At 38.7% G+C, this 24,287-nt stretch overlaps 1 protein-coding gene across 6 annotated transcripts in view; it reads right to left on the bottom strand.

Moving 5' to 3' along the window:
- The window catches only part of USP24 (ubiquitin specific peptidase 24), a 111,774-nt gene that overhangs the window by 42,941 nt on the left and 44,546 nt on the right, over nucleotides 1-24,287 (bottom strand). For all 6 annotated transcript variants that reach the window (XR_012160474.1, XM_073357590.1, XM_073357591.1 and 3 more), the window contains 25 exons: nucleotides 23,313-23,462; nucleotides 22,507-22,638; nucleotides 21,687-21,798; nucleotides 21,349-21,425; nucleotides 20,149-20,289; nucleotides 19,932-19,985; nucleotides 19,279-19,394; nucleotides 17,911-17,977; nucleotides 17,607-17,717; nucleotides 17,115-17,213; nucleotides 16,863-17,033; nucleotides 15,747-15,832; nucleotides 15,496-15,589; nucleotides 15,046-15,201; nucleotides 11,538-11,635; nucleotides 10,676-10,771; nucleotides 10,275-10,503; nucleotides 9,053-9,212; nucleotides 8,652-8,807; nucleotides 7,453-7,523; nucleotides 3,902-4,062; nucleotides 3,022-3,083; nucleotides 2,019-2,210; nucleotides 884-1,001; nucleotides 6-150 (listed from right to left, as the gene is read on the bottom strand). Coding sequence is in view for 5 of the 6 variants with exons in the window: in XM_073357590.1 (XP_073213691.1) it covers nucleotides 6-150; nucleotides 884-1,001; nucleotides 2,019-2,210; nucleotides 3,022-3,083; nucleotides 3,902-4,062; nucleotides 7,453-7,523; nucleotides 8,652-8,807; nucleotides 9,053-9,212; nucleotides 10,275-10,503; nucleotides 10,676-10,771; nucleotides 11,538-11,635; nucleotides 15,046-15,201; nucleotides 15,496-15,589; nucleotides 15,747-15,832; nucleotides 16,863-17,033; nucleotides 17,115-17,213; nucleotides 17,607-17,717; nucleotides 17,911-17,977; nucleotides 19,279-19,394; nucleotides 19,932-19,985; nucleotides 20,149-20,289; nucleotides 21,349-21,425; nucleotides 21,687-21,798; nucleotides 22,507-22,638; nucleotides 23,313-23,462 (3,054 nt within the window). In the remaining variant the exon portion in view is untranslated. The remainder of the gene's footprint in view (nucleotides 1-5; nucleotides 151-883; nucleotides 1,002-2,018; nucleotides 2,211-3,021; nucleotides 3,084-3,901; nucleotides 4,063-7,452; nucleotides 7,524-8,651; nucleotides 8,808-9,052; nucleotides 9,213-10,274; nucleotides 10,504-10,675; nucleotides 10,772-11,537; nucleotides 11,636-15,045; nucleotides 15,202-15,495; nucleotides 15,590-15,746; nucleotides 15,833-16,862; nucleotides 17,034-17,114; nucleotides 17,214-17,606; nucleotides 17,718-17,910; nucleotides 17,978-19,278; nucleotides 19,395-19,931; nucleotides 19,986-20,148; nucleotides 20,290-21,348; nucleotides 21,426-21,686; nucleotides 21,799-22,506; nucleotides 22,639-23,312; nucleotides 23,463-24,287) is intronic.

The following is a 24,287-nucleotide window of genomic DNA, read 5'->3' as shown; positions in this document are numbered from 1 at the left end:
CTTACATCAAACTCCTTGGTAAGTGTTGGGTCAGGCTGATGGTGCATCGAAAGCAGCTCTTTTGTAATAAGCTGAAGATTGGAAGGTGAGCTATCAGCCAACATCACTAGCACTTCATAAGCTGCTAATCGGCTATCCACTGTACTGCACCTAAAAAGAAAACCATAAGTGGGATCTAAATGGTAGGTAGTCATACTCCATAATTTTAAATTCTGGTAAATCTTGTAAGTCAGACTGTGTAACCCACTTATAATTGCCAAAGGAAAACAAAATCAAAAGATGTTTAGTGACTGATTCACAACTTGCTTTGAGAATTTTATTCCCTGGACCTGTACCAGTGAATGCTACTCATTTTGTGGGAAGAGATCCATTTGTGCTGAAGATCAAAAAAAGAAGCCGCAAGACACCAACTGCGCACATGCGTCCCGACTGGGCACTGCTACTGAAGTTCTCTGATGAACGGTGCTGGGACGCACTGACACCTGAAGTGGAGCACTCACAGGGACACCACTTGAAGAAGTAGTTATTTAGCCATCTCCCCACAGTGATGAATATTCTTCAGGCTAGAGGACTCCATCACCTGTAGGCCAAGACACCATGCCCACTGGGTACAACTCTCTGCTGTACATGAAGTTCTTTATAGGTTTGACAGGCAAATCCTTTGGAATTTAGAGATTAGTGGGAGTTTAAATGCAAACAGGAATTGGCAAGTTTTGGTACAATCCTTTATCAAGTGCACCAGTAGCTGATTTTTAAAGTACTCAAAGATATAGCTGGAAAGTCGACCCATTGCACTAATCCCCATATCTTACAATTCCAGCCTGCAATCTAGCTAGGCAAGAACTTGTACAGTGTGAACAAAAATGCAAATTCTTTTCTTTACTTTGGGTGAAAGTCCTGCTGACTGATGGCAGCACTGCCAGCTGGAGAATTGCTGTTCAGGATAATCCTAGATGCTCGGAAGAGGAAATCATCTAATAACGGTTTAATCAAAGATGAACCTGTAAGAAAGCAAATCCACATTTAATGTTAAATATCTGCCTTATTGCTACAAAGACAGTCAAATCTTGTCCATATCCAGAAAGCCACCTACTTAGAATATCACCATGCTAGACTGTCAGCAGCAGCAGGAACTATCCTATTTTCTTCATGACTGATTTTTTTCAAATCAGACACTAGTAACTATCAAAGGAAAATATGCTCAGAATTCCTAGATGCTGCAGCGGTGGTGCAGCAGCAACAAAACTATATGCAGCCACAATATTGATATTCTCCTGTAAATTTCCTCCACACCGACCATGGCAGAAAAAAATATATCTTTAAATAATTCACTACAAATCCCAAACAACCTGCAATGAAGAACATGGTTACTAACTCAGGTACATTTTTCCTTGTAACTCCTCACTACTTCGCCCGGTACAAAATGGCTTCATAAAGCTATGTCTACACTGACGGTGGTGTGTAAAATACAAACACTGCATGCCCAGCTAGCATGGGTATAAACAGCAGCGTAGAAGGGAAAGCATGGATTTGGTGAGTAGAGTGCCCTAAACACATGCTCTCTACATGCCCAAGCAGTGACTAAAACGTCCACACCTCTAAAACGTCCACACCTCTAAAACGTCCACACCTCTAAAACGTCCACACCTCTAAAACGTCCACACCTCTAAAACGTCCACACCTCTATTTTTTGCAGCATAGCATCCTGCTGCCAGAGACTTTCCCCACCGCAGTGAAAGGCTCCAGCAGTGGAGAAAGGCTCTGGCAGCGGGGAACTCTCAGAGCCTTTCACTGAGGCATGTAGCTACACACTGTAGAGACAAGTGTGGGTGTAGGCTGCCTTTCACTGCTGTGTGTAGCTACATGTGTAGTGCCTGTACTCTCTACACGCCATCATAAGCATAGATTTGCCAAAGACACTACCTACTTCTTTATTAACCAAAACCAGACATCTTCAAGTGATAAAGAGATCAAACTCAAATTGGTTTATGTACTTTGGTACACAAAAGGATACTCACCGAGCATTTCCTTTTCTGCCCCACACAGTGAAAGAAGAGTCTTAATGAGCCTCAAGTGTCCTGCTAATAAAATGTTGTCAGCTTCACTGGTCTCACACTCAGCTGTGCGGTTGGGTTCAAAGTTATCCAGCCAAGTGATCTCATCTTCTAACATGACAGCTGGGCTGATCTTCAACTGCTCCATTTCAGAAGCTATGGAATAAACAGAGAAAATCGAAGTTACAGACATGAAGAACTTAAATACCGATAGACAATCCCAAGAATTTCACAGATTCAGTCATTAACAATGGATATGGCACATTACATTTCATGTCAACAGCAGGCATTTAGTTATGCAGTTAATTAACAGCTCATGAAACTGCAGCTCACCACCAACTTATTGATGTTCATTGTAAATTGGTCAAAAGAAATTTAGCACATGAAAAAGAGGGGCAATGTACATATCTATACAACTACAGGTAATGCATAACCATGTGTAAAAAAGATGAAATAAGAAGTCAAAGTCTTTAAGGTGAGCATTTTTAAATGTGCATGCCTGAAGTTAAGCATGTAAATTCATAGTTAGACACCTAAACTGAAGGCATTGAGGGCCACAGGTGCTCAGTACCTCTGAAAACCAGGCCACACAGGGAGGCAGCCAAGTCAAAAGCCAAGTGTCACTACATGACAAGATAGGGGAGGAATATAAGGGGCAATAGGCAAGAAGGGAGAGAAAGGGAAAGAATCTTAAAATGAAAAACAAATATTAAAATATACAAACAAAAATGAGTATTAAGCAAGGGTACAGGCAGTATGAGTTGAGGGGGTGAACCATTTTTTAAAAAGCATAAACATAAAAGCTTGTGTTGCCCCCATTCCCTGACTTCTCAATGTCTTGTCTACTTAGACTGTAAGCTGTCATGGGCAGGGACTTGTCTTACATGTCTAAGTGCCTAGAACACTTCTGGTTGCTATATAAAATGTCATATTAGAGTTCGCATTCCAACCTCTAACACATACTTACAAGTGAGATCGTCCAGTAACTGGCATCTCAGGTCAAAATACTCTGTACACTGGGATAAGAGCCTAAAACAAAGATGAGTAATTACAAATGGGGAGAGGGTTTTTAAATAAGTCTAGACCTTAGAGCATTTGCTTAAACATGTACCATCCACCCACCCAATCACACTGTTATAGATCTACATATTTATACCTCCACATGCACACCACTGTAGCTTCAAAGCAGATTTCTTCATAGCAGCCACTTTTTGAATTTTGGACTGATAATTCAATTTTTTCCCCTCACCTCACAAAACTACATATTAGATGATCACGTACAGTTGCTAGAATGAGGAGAAGATGCTTCAGGTTCTTAAGTTATTCTTTTTCTACCATGGTGGACATAGAATTTGCATTTCAAAATTAATGTTGAATTCAATTTCCCAACTAAAAAGCATTCCTCAGAAAAGTCAATGGAATTGATATCTACAGTCTAAAACGTAATGGGCAGGGATGGAATGTGTGAGGTCAGTGTCACAACTGATGGGTCCAGACTTAATGTTCAAAGAACCAAACATCTTTGTTTGGCATTCAGTCTGGACTCTCCTGAATAAAATTTCTTGCCATTAAACCTTGGATAGATGGAAGCACATAGTGGCACTTTCATGCATCCGGGGCAGCATCCAAGATCTAAAGGTTACACCCGAAGATACAAATGAATTGGACTCTAATGTTCACCGTCTACTGTAGACAGGAAACTTTAAAAAGTCTGACTGGTGTGGTATTAGTTGACTGCTAAGGTTACATCTTCTTCACACTTCAAAGATTTTGAAAATCCTTAAGGCAAAAGACTTTTTCTAAAACGTGTGAATTTTCCTTTCTGAATAAACATGCATGTAACTTGCCTCTGGTTGATTCCTCTCATGATGCTGGTTGGTGACCAAAGAGGCAGCTGAGCAGTGAGAATGACACTTAAGAGAAACTGGTTTGGTTTTTGTACATCTGGGTGAGTTGATGTGTCTGTCTGACTAAGGGTATATAATTGGTCACAGGCAACGCGACGAATCTGAAACAAAAGCATTGAAAGTACTCTGTATTTCACGTTCCCCAAGGTACACATACTTTGATCAGAAATCTATAACAAAAATATAAGTTAGAAATAGGAAAGCCATAATGGACTGTGTGACCCACTGAGTGTGGCTTTTTGTCCCCCTGTGGTGGCAACACCATATCAAGTTGGTTATAAATTTGCTACTGCCTCTGAGCTAATGGCCCTGGGTCGTTCAGCTCAAGTAGCAGAGACTTGTGCTTTTAGATCCATAGGTCTGTTTCAGCCCTTGCAGATGACCCTTTCGGGGGAGTCATTACAAAGCATGCCATCCCATATGTAATCCTTTCACATCTCAAGTTAAGCCGCACTGGATATGAATCAATAGAATGGCAGACCTCTAAAGAGCCAGCAAGTGCTGTAGAAACAGTGTTGGCAATTTGATAGATGTCATTCTTCCCTCCCAGGCAGTATTGAGCCAATGACCTAACACAGCATGTGAGGATTGAAGAGATGCCTTCTTTTGGCTGAGATATTAAAGTAAGATCCTAATCACTTGTTGTCTTTAAGCACTGTGGCTCTATTCATAGATAGGGATGCTGGCCAAATTCCAACTGGAGTAACTTGACTTACTAAACTCTCCATAGAATTTTAATTGCTCTGCTAAAGAATAATAGAATACCATTTATTTAAATATTTTTGGATGTTTTCCCCATTTTCAGATATATGGATTTCAATTTACAACACAGAAAATAAAGTGTACAATGCTCACTTTATATTTATTTTTTATTACAAATAATTGCACTTGAAAAAACAAAAGAAATAGTATTTTTCAATTCACTTAATACAAGTACTGTAGTGCAATCTCTTTATTATGAAAGTTGAACTTACAAATGTAGAATTACGTACAAAAATAACTGCATTCATAAATAAAATAATGTAAAACTTTAGAGCCTACAAGTCCACTCAGTCCTACTTCTTATTCAGCCAATTGCTCAGAAAAACAAGTTTGTTCACATTTGCCGGAGATAATGCTGCCTGCTTCTTTTTTTTTTTACAAAGTCACCTGAAAGTGAGAACAGGCACTCGCATAGCACTGTTGTGGCTGGCATCGCAAGATATTTACGTGTCAGATATGGTAAAGATTCATATGTCCCCTCATGCTTTGCCCACCATTCCCGAGGACATGCTTCCATGCTGATGACGGGTTCTGCTTGATAATGATCTAAAGCAGTGCAGACTGACACACGTTCATTTTCATCATCTGAGTCAGATGCCACAAGCAGAAGGTTGATTTTCTTTTTTAGTGGTTTGGGTTCTGGAGTTTCCACATCGGACTGTTGCTCTTTTAAGACTTCTGAAAGCACGTTCCACACCTCATCCCTCTCAGATTTTGGAAGGCACTTCAGATTCTTAAACCTTGGGTTGAGTGCTGTAGCTACTTTTAGAAATCTCACACTGGTACCTTCTTTCCGTTTTGTTAAATCTGCAGTGAAAGTGTTCTTCAAATGAACAACATGTGCTGAGTCATCATCCGAGACTGCCATAACACAAAGTCTATGGCACAATGCAGGTAAAACAGAGCAGGAGACACACAATTCTCCCCCAAGGAGTTCAGTCACAAATTTAATTAATGCATTATTTTTTTAACGAGCGTCATCCTCATGGAAGTGTGTCCTCTGGAATTGTGGCCAAAGCATGATGGGACATACAAACGTTTAGCATACCTGGCATGAAATACCTAGCAATGCCGGCTACGAAAGTGCCATGCAAATGCCTGTTCTCATTTTCAGGTGACACTGTAAATAAGAAGTGGGCAGCAGTATCTCCCGTAAATGTAGATAAACTTGTTTGTCTTAGCGATTGGCTGAACAAGAAGTAGGACTGCGTGGACTTGTAGGCTCTAAAGTTTTACATTGTTACATAACTGCACTCAAAAACAAAACAAAACAAAAAAAATCAATTTGTAAGTTGCACTTTCACAATAAAGCGATCGCACTACAGTATTTGTATGAGGTGAATTGAGAAATACTATTTCTTTTATCCTTTTTATACTGCAAATATTTGTAATAAAAATAATATAAAGTGAGCCCTTTGTATTCTGTGTTGTAAATTGAAATCAAATATTTGAAAACGTAGAAAAACATCCAAAATATTTAATAAATTTCAATTGGTGTCTATTGTTTAACAGTTGATTAAAACTGCGATTAATTTTTTTAATCACAATTTATTTTTTTGAGTTAATCACGTGAGTTAACTGTGATTAATCAACAGTCCTAGTATCAACACAAAGATTGCAAAGTCAAGCATCCAAATGCCAAGAAACCCCAAATGTTGTTCACTTGCCCATGGTGGACATGCTATATAATTTTGTAATATATTAATAAAAGGTAAGAAGAAGTGTAAACAGACAAAGGAGAATGCAAAAAACTACCTATCATAAAATATATAGCATATGCTATGTGACCAAATTAGTGTGGTTGGCGCAACCTTGACTTTCAGAATATCCAAACTTTTGAGGGCTTGTTCTCAATCACATAGAAAACTAATGCTAGGAGGCTTTTGCATTTAGCTGTATGTTACAGACGTTTGGGTGAGCACCTAAGAATTCACATGCTTTTCCAAACCTCTTTGACTGGAAAGCTAAAAAGAACAGCCCCTTGTGAGATTCTCAGTCCTGACTGGAAGAGTGATAGTGTTAACCTTCAGACCTCCCCAAAACTGGGTTATTCAAACTAGTCAGCATAGTCTTACTTTCAACTAACATTGGTGTGACAGAGCATGAATAGACTTAGCCTGAGCACTTGGTAAACATCCCCACATGGGGAAAGTTAGGGAGATAACTGGTTAAGGACTGAACAATTAGCCAATTAACAAGGTGGCTCAGCTCATCAGCTGAGGACATCTAGAAGAGAGACAAGAAGAGTAGTGGGAAGAAAGAGCTAGAGAAGCCCAAGTTCTCAGGGAGGTGAGATCTCTCCCCACCTCACCCTGTGCCTAGGGAAAATGTAAGAACTTTGAGCTGTGGGGAACTTGTTCAGTTATATTCACACTGTACATAAAGCACTTGATGTTGAACTTGCCAGAAATCCCCCATGAAGACTGTTTGCAGAGAGGAATCCAGGGTAAGGGAACACTGCCCTGTGACAACTAGTCATAGATGAAGCTAACAAATCAAGATTATACTCTCACAGTATGACATAATACTATAAAAAGGTATAATTTTTAACTGAGACAGGGATTAATACTGCAGTCAGTGATGTCTGATTAATATGTTCTATATATTACTCAGTCAGATAATGAAAGTGCTGAAATGAATATTTTTGTCTGAGACCAGTAATGTAAACAAGATGTTATATTGCAGTGGGATCAGTGAATGACTTAGAAATCTTTATTCCAGCCACTCACCTCGGCACTTGGTGATCCAAGTAGAATGTCAATGATGAAGTCAGCAACACAAGGCAAGCTGTAGAACGATCCTAAAAATGAAACAATCCCAGTCAGTGTTTTTTGCCAATGGAACTTGTTAAAAATATAAACAACTGATTATTATTTAATTTATATTTATTTATTTAACTACCACTAGAATAAAAATGTATCTCGCCAACACCAAGGATGAGAGATATAGGTATGGAAAAATCTTCTTACACTTTGATTTCACCTCTTCCATAGATTGTAGATTATTAATATAAATAGGACAGCTCCTCTTTTCTCCCCAGTAAAGGTTTCAGCCTCTCTGTATGTGAAGGCACAAGTGCTAGTGGAGTGATTTACTAGTCTTATGGTTGAATTTACAGGTAGGCAAACAGTAACATCAGCAGAAGTGATTACTTTAAGCAAAGCAGCAACCATTTTGATGCTAACATTAAGTAAATTTGCCCAACACACACAGTTCATTAAAGCCATGATTCTGCAAGGTACCTGAGCACATAAGCAGTTCCACTGATACAAGTATCTTGCTGAATCAAAACCTAGAAAACATAACCCCTGCGCACATTTTAAATTATGTTTATTGCACTGCTGCAGTTTATTTCAGAAATGAATGCTGGGGAAGATTTCAGTGTAAAAAAGGTTAATCTGCAATGAAAAGTTGACAAAGAAAATAAGAGCAGCCAATAAGTAATGCAGCCTGTCTACACCAGCAACACACTTGTGGTAATTGATCAATAAAGTATACAATCCCAAACATTTCAGTTCCATCTGGTCTCATCGTAGATACCCCTCAAAGAGCTATTGAAAGCATATTGTTTATCATCCCCAAAGCACTAGTTCTATAGTCAAGTTACATAATGCAGAATAATGAATACAGAAGACACCTCATTAATTTTGTTAAAAAGCGACTGAAATATTGTATCCCAATTACCTTGATACATTTATAAAAATATCAGCAAGCCATCTAATATTAAATCGTGGAGAGAAAACCAGCAGACTGAAAGCTTCCTTTCCATTTTTTAAAAATTCAATTGTGTCTGCGAATTTAGATGCGTCAATAAGAGCAAAATTCAGTAAGGAGGAAAGCACAAAATGTATAAATTCATCTTCAAAACCTGACTCCCTACTAATTACATTATACTGAAAGTCTGAATTAGTAAGAGTCTACTGCATACCCAACTGCTGACTGCGTAACTGTAGGCACGTAACGAGTAGAGACAAGGCCTCTCCAGCAATCAGAGCATCTTTGGTGGATACAGACTGCTGTCTCACACAGATTCCGGCGTGGAGTGCTGTTGGCTCTCCTTCACTTCCTGAGCTACAATTGCTTCCTGCATTAGATTAGAAACAACAAATGTAATAATCACTTGTGGTTTTTAAAGCTTTTCTGATCAACATCTCTCTTCTAAAAAGTACTTTAAAAACTACTTGTAAGAACACAGCAAGTACTGTAGATTTAAGTAGCAATTTAGAAGGAGTTCATCTCCTAAGAACTCTAGAAGTGTTACAAAACTGGAGTAAGTTGAGAGTATTTTGTTTAGACTAAATGATGCAGTCTCACCTATAAGTGACATACCTGAGCTGCTAAGTCTGTTTCGAATCCCAAGAGGAAATAAAGTGTTACTTTCTTTTATTGGTTGACTGCTCCCCACTAGGTCAAGTCGTCCTGCAGCAGCAGCCCAAGAAAGTCGCATGAAGCAAGCCACTGTAGACGTGAAATCATTTATCTCCATTGTCTGAAGGAACAGAAAAAAGTGGTTACTCTTGCCACACCCAATAGTCTCCTTTACCACGAGGAAAGGAGGAACCACATGGTCTTTCCATTCAGTTTTGTTCCTTGCTTATTATCTGGTGCCATGACACGAGGACTTTTTGCTCATATGAAACAGTGGTTAATATGGCTTATTGAAAGCCAGCAGCACTGCCTTTGAAACAGAAAGAAGAGTCACTACAGAAAGACTCCCCTCCTTCCTTCTGGAGTTAAGCATGCAAACTTCCTCCTGGTAGGAAAGCACCAACTGAATCCTAAATTGAGATCCTACACATGTTAACACAATGTGCTAGCTATAGATCACAGCCCATGCAATTTCTTTCAATCTGACAATAGGAAAATGGGTCAAGTTATTCCTTTTATAGCAGTGTGTTTTAGTACGTGGCCTCTCCCAACAGATTAATCACTAGGAAATGCTGATTCTGGATGCTTAAGATCATCATCTTGCTCTACAAAAAAGTTAGAAGTGTTTTTCCCCAGCTATTGCACATGTTTCATTTTTATAAAATTACAGTTAAAAGCAATTTTGGTAGATTAGAAACTTCAGGACTTTAACCAGGTAAGCATGGGGGTCTAGTCACATTGGCAAAAGGCATCTGGTCACCCCTCAATTCTGCTTTATGTGACGGTACAATGAAATCAAATACTTCACCTCTTCTCTTTCCAGATGGGACAGTGTGACACACAATACGTATCATGTAAAATAAAATGAACAGCAAAGTACAATATTACATTTCAATGTCTTCAAACATCCCTGGCAAACCAATGTGAATAGCCAACCTATTCGTTTACTACTTCAGTATGTTATAGATCTTTCAGAGACACACTGTAGTTAAAAATAAAAGTCAGGGTGAGGTTTGGGGGAGGAGAATAGCACCTGGATTGTCTCTTAAGCCTTGAGATGAGACCTGTGCCTGGAGAACCAGTTTCACAGCACTAATCTTAAACTCCAGAAACTAAGAGCAAGTTTCACCTTTCACTCTACAGCACAGTGCTATATCTTCAAGACTGTAAAACCTCCTCTTACTTGTATCGCAACCCGTGCAGCAGGTATGATCTCTTCCACCCTAATGGAGGACCTGTCAGAAACTGACAACTGTCGGTAGGATGACTTCTCAGGTGTTCCACAAATGGACATCTGCCTGCTAGCCTGTCGGCTTACATTACGGAATGGGCGTGAGGACAGTGCTTCTACCCCGTCTTTGAGGATATCCTCATCTAGTAAGGTAGGAAGTGTTTGGCCAACAAGTAAGAACCTAAAACACACAAAGAAAAAAAAAAAGTCAGGTTTATTTTTGAATATTGGGTGACCAGAGTTTTAGTACAGAATTCAAATCACTGTTACGTTGCGAGATAACAGGCCAACTGCTAAAAAAATGCAAGTAGCATTACTAGTGGTCTTATATACAATGAAAGGCAATCTCATACCTTGCAAGTTGCAGGCAGATGGAATAGACTCCCTGTCTTGTTTCATAGTCCACTTCTGATGGGATGGAGTCTCTCTGCATCACATTCACCACCAAACTTAAAAATAAGAGACACTATTTTATAAGATGGTGTAAAAAGGAGACTGCTGGTAACGAGTTTCAGGTATTTCCCCCGCAGCCATTCTCAGCGACTTAGTGCTGACAGAAGTACCAGACTGATACCTCTGGAGAAGGAGATCCCTATTTCCCCCCCATTACGAAGGGCTTTGAGGCGAAAACTGCTGTAGGAGCAAAGTACTGTACTTATCAAGTGATACAACAGGCAGCAGCTCTGCAAGTTTTTCCAAAGTGCTACTGTGCCTCCACTCTTATCCGTAAAGTTGGTCCCTCCTGGTAAGAGTGGAAAGATCAATTGCACTGACCAATTCTTGGTCCATTCTAACACTGCTAAAAATGCCAACTAGTGCCAGCGGGGAGGTTGTGTAATACGCACATCTGTATACTTGAACTGAAGTGAGACTACTTATTTAGCACCCAAATACCAACTATAGTAATAGAGAAAAAAATGCAAATGAATTAGCTTTGATTCAGACTTTAATGTCATATAGATTATACACTACATACTGTAGATACAGAGTGGCTGTTCAGACATTACTAGTGAAAGTAATTAAATCTACAGGTATTTTTTTATTCACAGGACCCAATCCATTTTAGTTTTCATACTGCTAGATGAAAAAAACTGAACACCTATGCAAGTGTGCTATACTGTAAGCAATGTGTTAGAGCTTATTACAGAAACTATACAGTTATCACTGATAAGAAGTTAGTGTTATGGAAAAAAATAAATGTCTATAAGGTCTAACCTCAAGCCTCCTGCTCTTAGAAAGTTTTCACAGAAAGATTTGGCACAATTTCTTGCCATTTCATCATCTGCCGTTGGCATCAGCTTGGAGCTCAGTACCTGAAATGCATGCAAGTATAAATATTTCATAACTAGTATATACAAAAACTATAGCATCTCTGAAGTGGCATCCAATATCCCAGGCAGTCTCACCCTAAGACCAAGCATTTCCTGCTCTCAGTAATTCGAAGATACAGCCTTGCAACAATCTGACCCATAAAGAACCAAACAATATTTTAAAACATTGCCTTCCGTTTTTATTCCGTGACAAGTGACTGACATAATCATAAATGGCTCACATAGTAAGAAGGGAGGAGTCTGGACTCACATGTGAATTATTTCTTCAGGCTTAACAGGGGCACTGGAGGGTTACAATTCTATCACCTTTTTTGTTAAGAAGATGTTATTCCACGAAAATAATAATTATTAAATAAGAGCTCCCAAGGAGGTTTTGATTTTACATTTCTACTTTTATTTTGAGGTGTGAAAAAAAGGAAGAGGATCCAAGAAATTTTATGGCTTTTAGGAATGTCATCTTTATTATACTGCTCCTCTCATTTGCAAGAAGGTACCCTTCTCAGCAGTGAGAGTCATAAAGTGCAATGATGATCAGAAAAGCAACCACATAGGGACCTGCTCATCTGACAGGCAAGATCCTCATGTGTATTCCGAGTTGAATCTTCTTCGTTTAACATTTAACACAAGTTTTTTTTACTGTTTACTTACTCCAGTTGCAGAACCTTTACTAATGCAAGAGCTATAATCCACAAGCCAGAAAGAACAAATCGTGACTTTCAGTTCTCTGCAATATTCTGTAAGATTCCATGTTTGTGTCTGTGACTCGGTAGCAAATTTGCAGAGCCATTTTTCAGTAAACAGCCACACTAATATTCTTGGCTGGATCCGTGTGTTTAATAGCTTTAGCAGACTAACAAATATAAGGGATTAAAAAAAAAAATGGCTTGTTAAGAGAGAAAATATTTTCCATTATACTTGACTGAACTTCAGGAACAAATCCGCTAATATAATCCATTTAATTATCGGACCTAAGAAATATTTAGTTAGGTTTGCTTCCTCATTAGCCTCACTGCTGGGAAATAAGCATTTTGTTACTTATTTGCTCTGAAGTGAAAAAATCATTTTGGGATACCAGTCCCACTGCAAAACAGAATCCTCTCATCCAGGAGGGCATCTGTACTGTGACACAGCAGACTGCTCTCTCAATCGGGGAGTTGCAAACAGGTTTTGGGGGGTTACGACCACCCTACCTTTCTTCATGGCTCATTGGAAGAGGAGGAGCCTGAAACTTTTTGTTAGAACGTGGTATAGAAAAGGTGGAGAACTGCAGTACTAGTAACAGACATATGAAGGTAAATGGCGATTACGAAAATTCCTACAGAAGGCTTTGCAGACACAAGGGATGAGAGATGAGCGTATGCCTCTATCAGTTGTTTCCAGAACTGATTCTTATGCCCCAAATACACTAGGAAATTAACCTGCTGCTGACAACACTGTCTGGCAATGGGACCCCAAACCTGTACATGTTAATCTAGATGGGTCTGTAATGGAGTTGTAAAGAGTCATCTTATGATAGCATTTGACTCACTGTTCTGAACATGTGGAAAGGAGACAAGATATACAAGGGATGTGGATTAATTCAGCCGCAAGTTTAACTTAACTGCTCTGGGAATCATCCAACAATAGTTCATACGGTGCAGGTCACGATTCCATCCCTAGTCATCTGAATTTAGTGGAGGGCTGCAGTCAGGACCCCACCCCTCCAGCTGGTCCCCAGCCTGTTCCTGGGACCTTACTGCCCTCCCATTGTACAAAGGTGAAGGGGCTGGAGAAAGAAGGTTGTCTTCTCACGTTATCAGACTTTAGGAGCTCCAACACCATACCTCAGCTTTAGGGGATGCCTTCCCCTTAGTCCACTTCCAATTCCAGTTTATCAGGGAACTGGACTCATGTGGAACAAGTACATGCACTGGACATTAGCCACAAAGAAACTAACAGCAGCAGTTCGATTATCTGTCTCCCCCTGTATTCTCACCTGGGTTTCCAGATTGTTAACAATTTCTTACCTAAATCTGCTAAAATATATGCACTCCCTTGTTGGAGAGGCCTACCCCATCACTCTGAATAACTCCCATACCAAATACTATTTTGGGGGACCGATTAGCCTCCTTCCCTGTTCCAGATGTTCAATATCTTCTGGTCTTGTCAGCCCACAAAAGCCTGGCAACTCCCCACCAAACTCCTCACTGAAGCATTTCAGACCAGTTTAACGATCATCCCCGGGAAGAGGTCCTGGGTCTGCACTACATCTCAGTGCCCTGATAAAATCAACCCTAGAGCTGCACTTATTTTCCCCCTCAGCGTCACTATTTGCAAATTTGACACATTCACCAAATAGTTTCAGCCAAAAAGCGATGACATTGGTGGTGACTCCCTTACACGCTTTAGCTCAGTGGTTAGGGCTTTCTCCCGGGACGCGGGAGACTGGGTTCACTGGAGCAGGGATTTGAAGTTGGGTAATTTTCACTCCCACTTTGTGTAAATAGAGAGACAAGGTGATGGAGGTTATATTTTTTTATTGGACCAACTTCTCACCCACCTTGCCTCTAATATTCTGGGACCAACATGGCTACAACAAAACTGCATCCAACATTTGTATAAACAGTCATTGGAACAGAGACTGAAACAGCTTCAACAGAAGAGACTGAGAAAGTGAGTGTAATATATTCAGCCCTTTTCCTGCAGTTGAATTTGTATCCATTAGAATATCCCAGTCTATTTGGAGATTCAGAAGTACAGTACACCACACTAATTGCATCTCCTAAAAAGGCACCTCCAGGGCCCTGAAAGTGAGCCTTGGCATATGTCTTCTTAAAAGGCAGTTAATGTTTTGCTTTGTCAGCCCCCTTCACATCTTCAGTGACATCTGACGGTGACTCACTTTAATGGAGAGCTTATTTTGTAATCCAAACAATCCAAATTAAATTTGGCTTGATTTTCAGAGATGTTGAGCACCCCTGGCTCCCATTCATTTTTAATAGAGATGCATGCGTTCAGAACCTCTGCAGATCCAGCCAAAGATTTAAACCAATAGCTAAGGCCTTCTATGACGGCAGAGAGAAACATACAGATAAATTCCAAAATTGTCTGTTCTGTTTACTAACACATTTAAAAGTCATCTTACAATTACAATGATAAGAGGCGCCTGGGGTTTGTAATGAAACCTTAAGGAGAAGCTTCATACTATGCTCCAAGCTCTTTGGAACTTTTCATTACTATATTATCATGTAATGTTCTGCTTTACATCACTTGTTTTGTGTAATGTATTAAACCTAGTTCAGCTGATGATATTTCTAGCAACTGACAATATATTTTGCAGGACTTGAAACTATCAATTGTTTTAACTGCAATGCTCGAAAACTGAGGCGCATGTTGACAAAAGGGTTTCTTACCTCTAAATTGTAGAGCACTCTAAAGGTGGACATGCCAGGAGCAAAAGATCTAAAGAGACTTTCCAGTATCGAACTAGCACTGGGCTGGTGTTGATGCTTTGAAGACAAGGATGGGGATTTTGAAGACTGAGAACTTGATTCAGACAGCAGTGTTTTCTGAGAGGAATAAGCACAGATATAAACCTACACTTTTAGAATACCACTTAAGGAGAAGTAGGCCTTGGAACTGCATCTTGTATAGTCCCAGTAACAACCCCCCTCCACCCTCCCAGCCACTTAGAAACAAAGCATTAAAAACCCTTAGACTATATTATTCTGCCTTATCACTAAGTTTTATAGAACTTGAAAACTTCACAAATGAACACCCAACACAGTATTACAAAATCCCAATGTTAAATGCCTCTTTTTAGCCCTACAGAGACAAGAATTTAATATGGGTTTAATCCATACCTTTCTTCCTAGAGAATCTAGTTGATCAAGTGCTTCCTGAATAGCTGGGTCAGTAGGAATCAACAGCAGAAGCTTCCGTACACGCAAAGTTATCCTGGAAAGTTCAAAGCAATTATTCCACACACGATAGGATTCACTCAATGTCATATTGGACAAGAGTCCACATAAATTGGTAACAATTTTTAATGTGGTTATTTGGACTTTCAGTAAGAGTATTTCTCCAATGTTTAATAACTAATTAGCTTGTTTACCTTGGCTCCTCTAGGTTAGCAAGCTGGTAAAGCATGTCAAAAACATTACACACGAGAGCCATCACAACTCCAGGGAGGGATTTCTCCTGAGGATTAAACAAACAATTACAAAGGTTGTTTTCCCCCCTTTAAGCTATTGTGTGGGATTCTTTGTTGAAGCAAATGACCCAGAGATGTCTCAGCTACTTTCTAGCCCAAGACACAATTTGAATTCTAATACAAAACCCCTGCATGTATCTCTTATATCTGCATATCACTGTGCAGCATTACATCTACATCAGACAAAACATGCCCTCTAGGCCAGTTATTAACTGTGAATTGGAGAGCAATGGCAGAGTGGTACAGTTATCTTGACCCACTCCCAGATTTTTAATTTAACACACCTGAGCTTCACTGGTTCAAAAAAATCTCACTTGGTGTTAGAATTAATTGCCCACAAATCACCAGATCTTAAAGTCAAATGCAAATCTTAATTTAAGATTAAAAAGTTTAACAGAAGACACAGCAGAGGTGATCAATACATAGCAAACAAACACACAATCAGCTGTTTGTAGCTGAATGCAGCTTTTAAATCCAGTTCATTTGAGTTGGATTACAAAAGGTGATGCCTTTTTAATTACTTGTTTGAAATCAAAGCCACCATTAAAAAAAGTTTTGCTACAGTCTCAGTGGTTTTTCTTTTTTTAAATGTGTGTATTTAATGCTCAGAATTAATAGTTACTTAAGCCCTGGTCTGAGAAAAGCATGATGCACCCACATAGTATATAGCCACTGCACGAGCTTTCCATATCGCTCTGCCAAAGGATTTCACTGACTGAAAATACCCCAGTTATTTCATTCTCTGGATCTGAACCACGCTGAACTGTAGTCCTGTAATACCTCAGGTACTCCAATCCTAAATCACCTGAGATGAGTCTTGCATTGTGTGTTGATTTTGTAACACAAACAAATGCAAATCAAACTCTCCCATTTTTAATTCTGATATGTAGCAGAATTTGAAATCAAATCTGGAAGTGAAGGACTACAGCATCAGCTTACTCTGCCACTTCACCCCAGTTGTGACGTGCTTGTGAAAGGGTGCACTGTAAAGGCAGATTTCAGACGACTATCCGGTACCTGTTCCATCACATAAGATGAACTAAAGACACCACTACTGTTGCTGGAGCTGGCTGAGGAATCGACAGAGCTCCCCGAGGGGGTTCCACTTCCTGATGTTTTTACTGTAAGTACATGTTCTTCAGAGAAGCCCAGCTGGTGGAGTAGCTTCTGATCTTTATTTACCGTTAGCTGCAACAAAATATTTAACACTTAGTTCTGGTGAAAGGAACGATTCAAACTTACAAGATAAAAGGTAACTAATTAACATACCAAACTTTCATTTGCAAATATCTGTATGTTATCCACAGGAGAATTCAGCAGCTTTGCTATCTTCCACCTGACGCTTCCTACAGTTTCATTGCTATGAGCCTGTAAAATAAAACGAGATCTAGTTTGGAGGAAGCTGTTTAAACAGTAGGGCCTGATTTTTTTTTTGTAAGTGTTCTGTTAACATTTTTAAGGGTTTTTCTGCTCCTCTATTATTAATAAAAGTCTTTTCAGCCAGGGATACTAACTATACAGCAGAAGAGTGAAAGTGCTGCAAGAAAATATTTTCTTTCCACAAACCTTTCCGTTATTATAATTTTAGGTGTGTAGACAAGGCTTTTAGAAAAATGGGGTTTTGAAGCTAGCTATGCCCGTTACACTTCTCTAGCTTGTGCTTCAAGTCATCCATGCAACATAACGCGGTTAGTGAATACTATGTTTTCACAAATAAGTAAGGTCAATATGGCATGACATGTGTAACTTGGGTAAACAGACCTCTATAGTGAAGGTATCTTTGGTAGATTCATATGTAACATTAAGTGTTAAAAGATGTCCGTGGAAAGAGGCACCATGAGGTAGAATAGTACGAGGAACGGAGTAAAGGTCCTACAGAAAGAAAAAAAATCAGTGTAAACAATTCTGGAAAAACAAAAACATTTTCACAGTATTAGTAGTAACTGATTCTACAGTACATGGGCTGAAACAACTCATGGTATTGTTAAAAATATTGAGTTAGCATCTAAATTTTTGTCTAGTTATGAGAAAGGACGTGAATGTTAGTAACAAGAAAATCTCTCACCTCTATAGTTATCACATAGCGTTCTGCCAGAAGTAGCAGTCTCTCAATTATGACAAGTTTAGTTGACCTAAAGATTGTATCCAAAAATTTAAAAAGGATAAGGTGAGTGGTTTCAGTTCAATCACAAAAGACAACAGCCAAAGGCAAGGACTGAATTTAGTAGAGACTAAATACAACTCTCACTCTTTGAGGTGGCGTAGCTAGATTGAGGCACATTGGCAAAGCAAAGTGTAAGTCTTGAATTGCACTTCCTGTATCATACTAGGTTTGGGGACATACATTGTGCATATCTAAAGGGCCCTTCCCTGTGCCCAGGTACTAAAACACAAATTTAGAAACATCAGTCCCCTCAAGGATGACAGTCAAACCCCCTCGCCCAATATCTCCTACTCCACAGATCTAATAGCTCTTGAGCAGCAATAATCTTTGTAGTTTAGAGGACTTCAGCATTTAGACTTCCAGTCTCATTCCTTATATTGAGATTGTTTAAAAAAACTCTTCTGAAATCAAATACATTTTAATGTAAATATGAAAAGCTACTGTGCGAGTGGCTATAAACTTACACCTAGAGACAAAAGTATTACAAGAAAAGGAAGAGACACAAAGTTAGGATTGCAAATATTGGTCCATGATGTGAACTGGTTTATGCTACTTCAAAAAAACAGTGCCATTTAAGAACGGAAATTAATACACAGTGGAGAGTAACCACTCCCCTTTCTAAACACAGAGGCTTAGTTCACATACAGAGATCTGCTATTCTTGTATGTGGCCATTCATGCAAACACCTGAAGATTGTTTGTAAGCAACCTTGGCATAGTGCACTCCTGTTCAGAATAGAAGATGGATAGTGAAAATAAAGGACCATTCTCTACAAACACACAGTTTTGGCATTCTAAAACCTAAGAGATTTTTGTCCACGAGAATGCTGATGGTGGTGATCCTTTGAGGTGGACAACCTTATGACTCAAAACTTACATTTTGGTAATTACTAGATTCTAATCAGTTAAGTCTGTACAAAAATATTCCCCTCCCTTCTATGTTCTCTCCCTACTGATGTCCTTCAATGTTCTCAGCTCCCTGTTTTCATATGCTCAGTAGGGAAAGGAAGCACTACAACTGAGCAACCTGTTTTGTATAAGGAGATGTAAAAGGCTATAAAGAGGAGAAGCTGAATATTTCATCGATGACTCTGTGCGCCAATGATTTACCAGAAATGCAACGCAGCAGAGCATCAGTATTTAAACTATGGAAGCCCAGCTGGTCATATCTAGCATGCAGAGGAACTGTCACCAGAATGTGTTACTGGCCTACAATTACCTTGTATTCCTACAAAAAAAATATTGATTTTATCCTCAAACACAGACTTACCTGTAGGGAGACTGTACTGATGTTGCTACGGTAGGCATAGCAGTTGCTGTAAGCATTTTTGTAGCTCTTGTAACAGCATGTGTTAATGTCGGACCACCAAGTGCTGAACTGGCTGCCTAGAATTTAAGATGCACCAATGTAAAACAGCATTTATATTGTATTATTTATTCTGGAGTGATGAAGTTATATGAAAACTATTAAAGATCTTCCTAGTTAGGCAATAGGAAAGGTTACAAAGTTTAAGTACATTCTGTGGCTTTTCTACATAAATTACATTGCAGAAATAGAGTGTCAGAGGAGAAAAATCTTCCTTAAGCCATCAATAAAGTTGATTTTCAAGTTCAAAAGAATTTAACATGCATCTTTACTACAATTCAATATTCTAGTCTTCACATAAAGTACAGTTTGCACTGTGATTTGAAGTTCGAACATCTTCAGCTAAAATGCAGAAGCTTGTGAATTCTCCTCTATAAACCTTCAATTTAAGATTAGCAATATTTTGAGAGAGCGCATATAGGATTGTATTCTCTAGTTCTTGAAAAGCAAGTTTTTTGTAAACACACTGCAAAACACTGCTTCCATTCTGCAAGTAAAATAATACTGAAGACAGAAAGGGCTTTAGGAACATGAACAAATTTAAGTCTGCCACTTACCTCTAATCTTGTGTAACAATCAGCAATGAATTTCTTGTGTAGCGACACTGAATCCTGAAGGTATGAAGGACAGGTACATTATTCTTATGAAATTATTTTTAAAGTGCTAAAATGGTCAACAACAAATTTAATTAATTGCAATATATATCACAACTTCCAGAGAATTAAACCTCTGCATGTGGGTCAAATACCTTTCTTGGTAACAGACTACGCTTACCTTTTTCAATCTAGGATTTAGATTAATATAGCTGTAATTTATGATCAACTGAATGGCCTCATTAGCAATTTCTTCATCAGGTGATTCCATTGCTATTTTCCAAATAAAATCCATCCCTATTAACTCCAGTTTTTCTACATTCTGTTTAAAAGAAAATACGTTAGTAAAATACAATTTGACTTTGTTACATGTTATAAGTATGTATAATCATAAAATCACGCTTGTTTTAGATGTGCTGGAAAAGTAACTTTTGCCTGAAGTCTTAGAAGCTGTATTTTTCAGTGTTTCAACTCTATGAAAATATTTATACAATATGAACTAAATTTATATAATTTCAAACCTACATAATCAGTGGAAATTTTAAGTCTAACCCACTTTGTCTACATGTAGACAAATGATGACTTCTGAGGTAAACGTTCAACCAAGCAATGGAATAATGAAGAATTCAAAGAACATTTTAGGAGTTCAACGATCATACAAAACATTTATTTCACACAGGTAAGTCAAAAGAGCAACAAATCATATGCTAAAATGCTCATCAAGTGGCATATACTGGTCATGTACTTAATCTTGCAAAACTTCACAACAGGTCTATGAGCACCATAGATAAGTCTGAAGTAAATTAACATTCCTGACAATGAGCAGATCCAGATGTATACTGCAGTGTATTTTTTGTCATATTTTATTTTAAATAGCAGTGCAGGATCATATCAAAGTTAAAAATCATTACAATGTAATTAAGATTTAAATTTACTAAACATCTCTCTTGTAAAAAGATATATAAATAACTAAACATACAATAGGTTTTTTCTTTAGGGGTCAGCAAAACAAGTTACACACACTAGAACGTCATTTGCTCATTAACAATGCAAAGGAAAACTGGGACTGGTCTTTCAAGTTTCATGACATTATTGCGTTCCAACCTGAAATCTTTTACATTGACTTTCAACATTCGGTGGCTTGGGCATTTTACAAAAATCCCACCGTTAATTTCCCAAGGTAAAAAGCAAGAATTTGTAATGAAAATACTAAAAGGACCTGAGGTATTTTAGTACAAATATGACCATATAAAATGGCTGTTTTTTTTTTTTTTTAAATTAAGGACCTACCTGTTCCCCAGGTCTCACATACTGTACTAAAAAGGACCTGTTCCGCAGATCTCATGTACTGTTCATAGGAATGAAAAGGCAACACACTTACCAACTGAGTTCCTTGTCGTTTTAGTCGATGATCACATAGGTTCACATTCTCAAAGAATGTCTTAAATAAACTAAAACCTGTATGTAAAAATCACGAAAGATTTTATTTAGAATAAATTCCTGTTTTTATTAAAACGGACATTAAATACACAAATAATAAAGGATACTCTTAATAGCAATTAAAAATTTAGACTCATTAAAAAAAGACCTCTTAGTGTTAGTTTTTAAAGCTCTTCACAGGTCTAAAAAACTAAGTTTAATGTTTTATTAGAAAGCTACTATCTAGTACTCTGGTATATATTTACTCCTATGACCTGGTGACCAAAAACATTTTCATACCATTCATAGTAATTTCATATGACTCCAGTTTGAGAATTTTCTCTTTGAAGAGCTGCTGCTGTATGTCACTCTCCAGATCATGTTGTCCTTTTGTAAACCACTCAAAGCACATCTGTGAATAAGTATAGGTGTTTAAATATATGGTCCATATTTTGAAGATCAAAAGATTTTTTTAAGTACATCAGCATTGCTTTTTCAAATTACTTCAGACACTATAGTGATGAGTGCACTAAAAAAAGCTTAGATAAAGGACCTGTCATGAAAAGGCAAGATAGTTAAAACATTCAGCAGTCTGTTCCCACCTGAAGGGTACTGCTATTGCACACAACATTACTATTTACCAGAATAATTCAGATAGTAGTAGTCTTTCTTCTGGAGCAGAAGGTTCAGATTCCACACCAGGACTCAGGTTCTTACATATTACACAAGCCTGCAGTGCCGCATTAGGGTACCAGGCATTACTAGTGCTGTCTACTGCATAAAACATTAAGTGAAGGCTCATTTATGACATCTCTGGCTGTTCAGATGGAAGTTACAGCTCAAAGAGTGGATAACCCTCATCTAGACTCCTGATCAACATTCCCTTTCAACTAAATAGGTCTTAATGTTCACGGCAGTATGCCATTTATCGTTAAACACATAACAGCTGCTCCATTTGTCCTTGCACTAACAGGATCTAATGCATTAGTGCTTTGTAAGGCATTTGAAAACACTGAATGTGAGAAACATTATAAACAATTTATTTTCTATACATGCATTCCAGTCATGAGCTATTAAATTCCATTCCCACCCCCAAATGTTGATCTCTTGGGCTTCTTACCTCTCGATCTAACTCACAAACATCTTGACCCGTCACAAGACATTCCCAGATTTCCCTGGCCCGATTCCAACCCAAATAGAGGGTGGCTTCTTGCAGAAAAAATGCCAGAAATTTTAAATGCGCCTCTAAGTACTGAAAAGGGAATAACAAAAAATTGTCATCTTTTCAAAAGAGAACTTAAACTTAGAAATACGTTGTTATTTTTTGTACATGTTGCGAAGTGTTAAGAACCAAAAACGGACTGATCCTGTAACAAGCTCCATGTGGACAAAGCAGGGCCTGCAATTATGATTTCTAATTTTCACTATTTTAAACAAAAGACCTCATTTCAGGCGCCCCTTCAGAAAACACTCAGGTTGCTCCCAATCCCCATAACAGTAACTAGCCTGAGCTACCACCTGGCATAAAAAAAGGAGATCGAAGGTGCAATAATACTGTGCTGCAAGTGCTCTGTGGATATATGAATCCATCTACTAATTGGAAAATATTTTTTGGTTTTAAGTAGGCAGCACCAAATTCAGCCATTTAAATATGCCACAGGTTTTAATATATAGAGGCTAACCCACCATTTAATTTATTGGGTAAGTAATAAAGCTCAGTATATTTCTATTCCAAATTACAAAACAGAGTACAATTTTTGGAGGGAGGAAATGCAGCACATACAGATACAGTGTACATTAAGTGTCCAATATTGTACATTGTCTAGCCTTCTGTGTTTCAGCTGACCATGGCTTTTTTGGGGTGATTTATAGCATTGTTCATCTGACAATTTCTAGTAACTAACATTACAAAGCAGTGTTCAGTACCTCCCGGTAAGTGTATCGGCCATCGACTAATGTTGCTCCAACTAGTCCACCAGGACCTGCTACAGATGCAGCCAATCGATGACATGCTATTAGGCTTCCAGTCACCAGTTTCACTATTTCAAAATTTTTCTTCAAGTCTTGAATAATGCTCTTGGCAGAAACATTGAGGAAGACAGTGTAAGAAATGCAGCATCACAACAGACACTTAGAGGTTTTGCATTTTTATGGGAATTAAAAAAAATCTGAGAGAACTGTGGGGTTTTTTCAGCACTATCAAAACTGTCACAAAGGAGCCTTGAAGGTTCACCTTCATCCTTCCCCATCCATTTACAAACCATCCTACAAGACAACTGCTTTCAGCATCTGGCTATGTAGCACTGCACAGCACTACATGCAAAGCCAAACACTTCCACTCAAAGCTGGCATAATGCAAAGCACAATTTGGTAGTAGATTGGAGCCATTTATTTCTATTTTCCTAAAGGTCATAACTGATTATGACGGAAGAACCCAATGGACAGCTACAGACTAGGGACCGAATGGCTAGGCAGCAGTTCTGCGGAAAAGGACCTAGGGGTGACAGTGGACGAGAAGCTGGATATGAGTCAGCAGTGTGCCCTTGTTGCCAAGAAGGCCAATGGCATTTTGGGATGTATAAGTAGGGGCATAGCCAGCAGATCGAGGGACGTGATCGTTCCCCTCTATTCGACATTGGTGAGGCCTCATCTGGAGTACTGTGTCCAGTTTTGGGCCCCACACTACAAGAAGGATGTGGATAAATTGGAGAGAGTCCAGGGAAGGGCAACAAAAATGATTAGGGGTCTGGAACACATGACTTATGAGGAGAGGCTGAGGGAACTGGGATTGTTTAGTCTGCAGAAGAGAAGAATGAGGGGGGATTTGATAGCTGCTTTCAACTACCTGAGAGGTGGTTCCAGAGAGGATGGTTCTAGACTATTCTCAGTGGTAGAAAAAGA

This window comes from Lepidochelys kempii, chromosome 8, assembly GCF_965140265.1.
Source record: "Lepidochelys kempii isolate rLepKem1 chromosome 8, rLepKem1.hap2, whole genome shotgun sequence".
Classification (NCBI taxonomy): Eukaryota; Metazoa; Chordata; order Testudines; family Cheloniidae; genus Lepidochelys; species Lepidochelys kempii.
The sequence above is the reverse complement of the archived record's forward strand: the minus strand, read 5'-3'. Positions and strand labels throughout refer to the sequence as shown.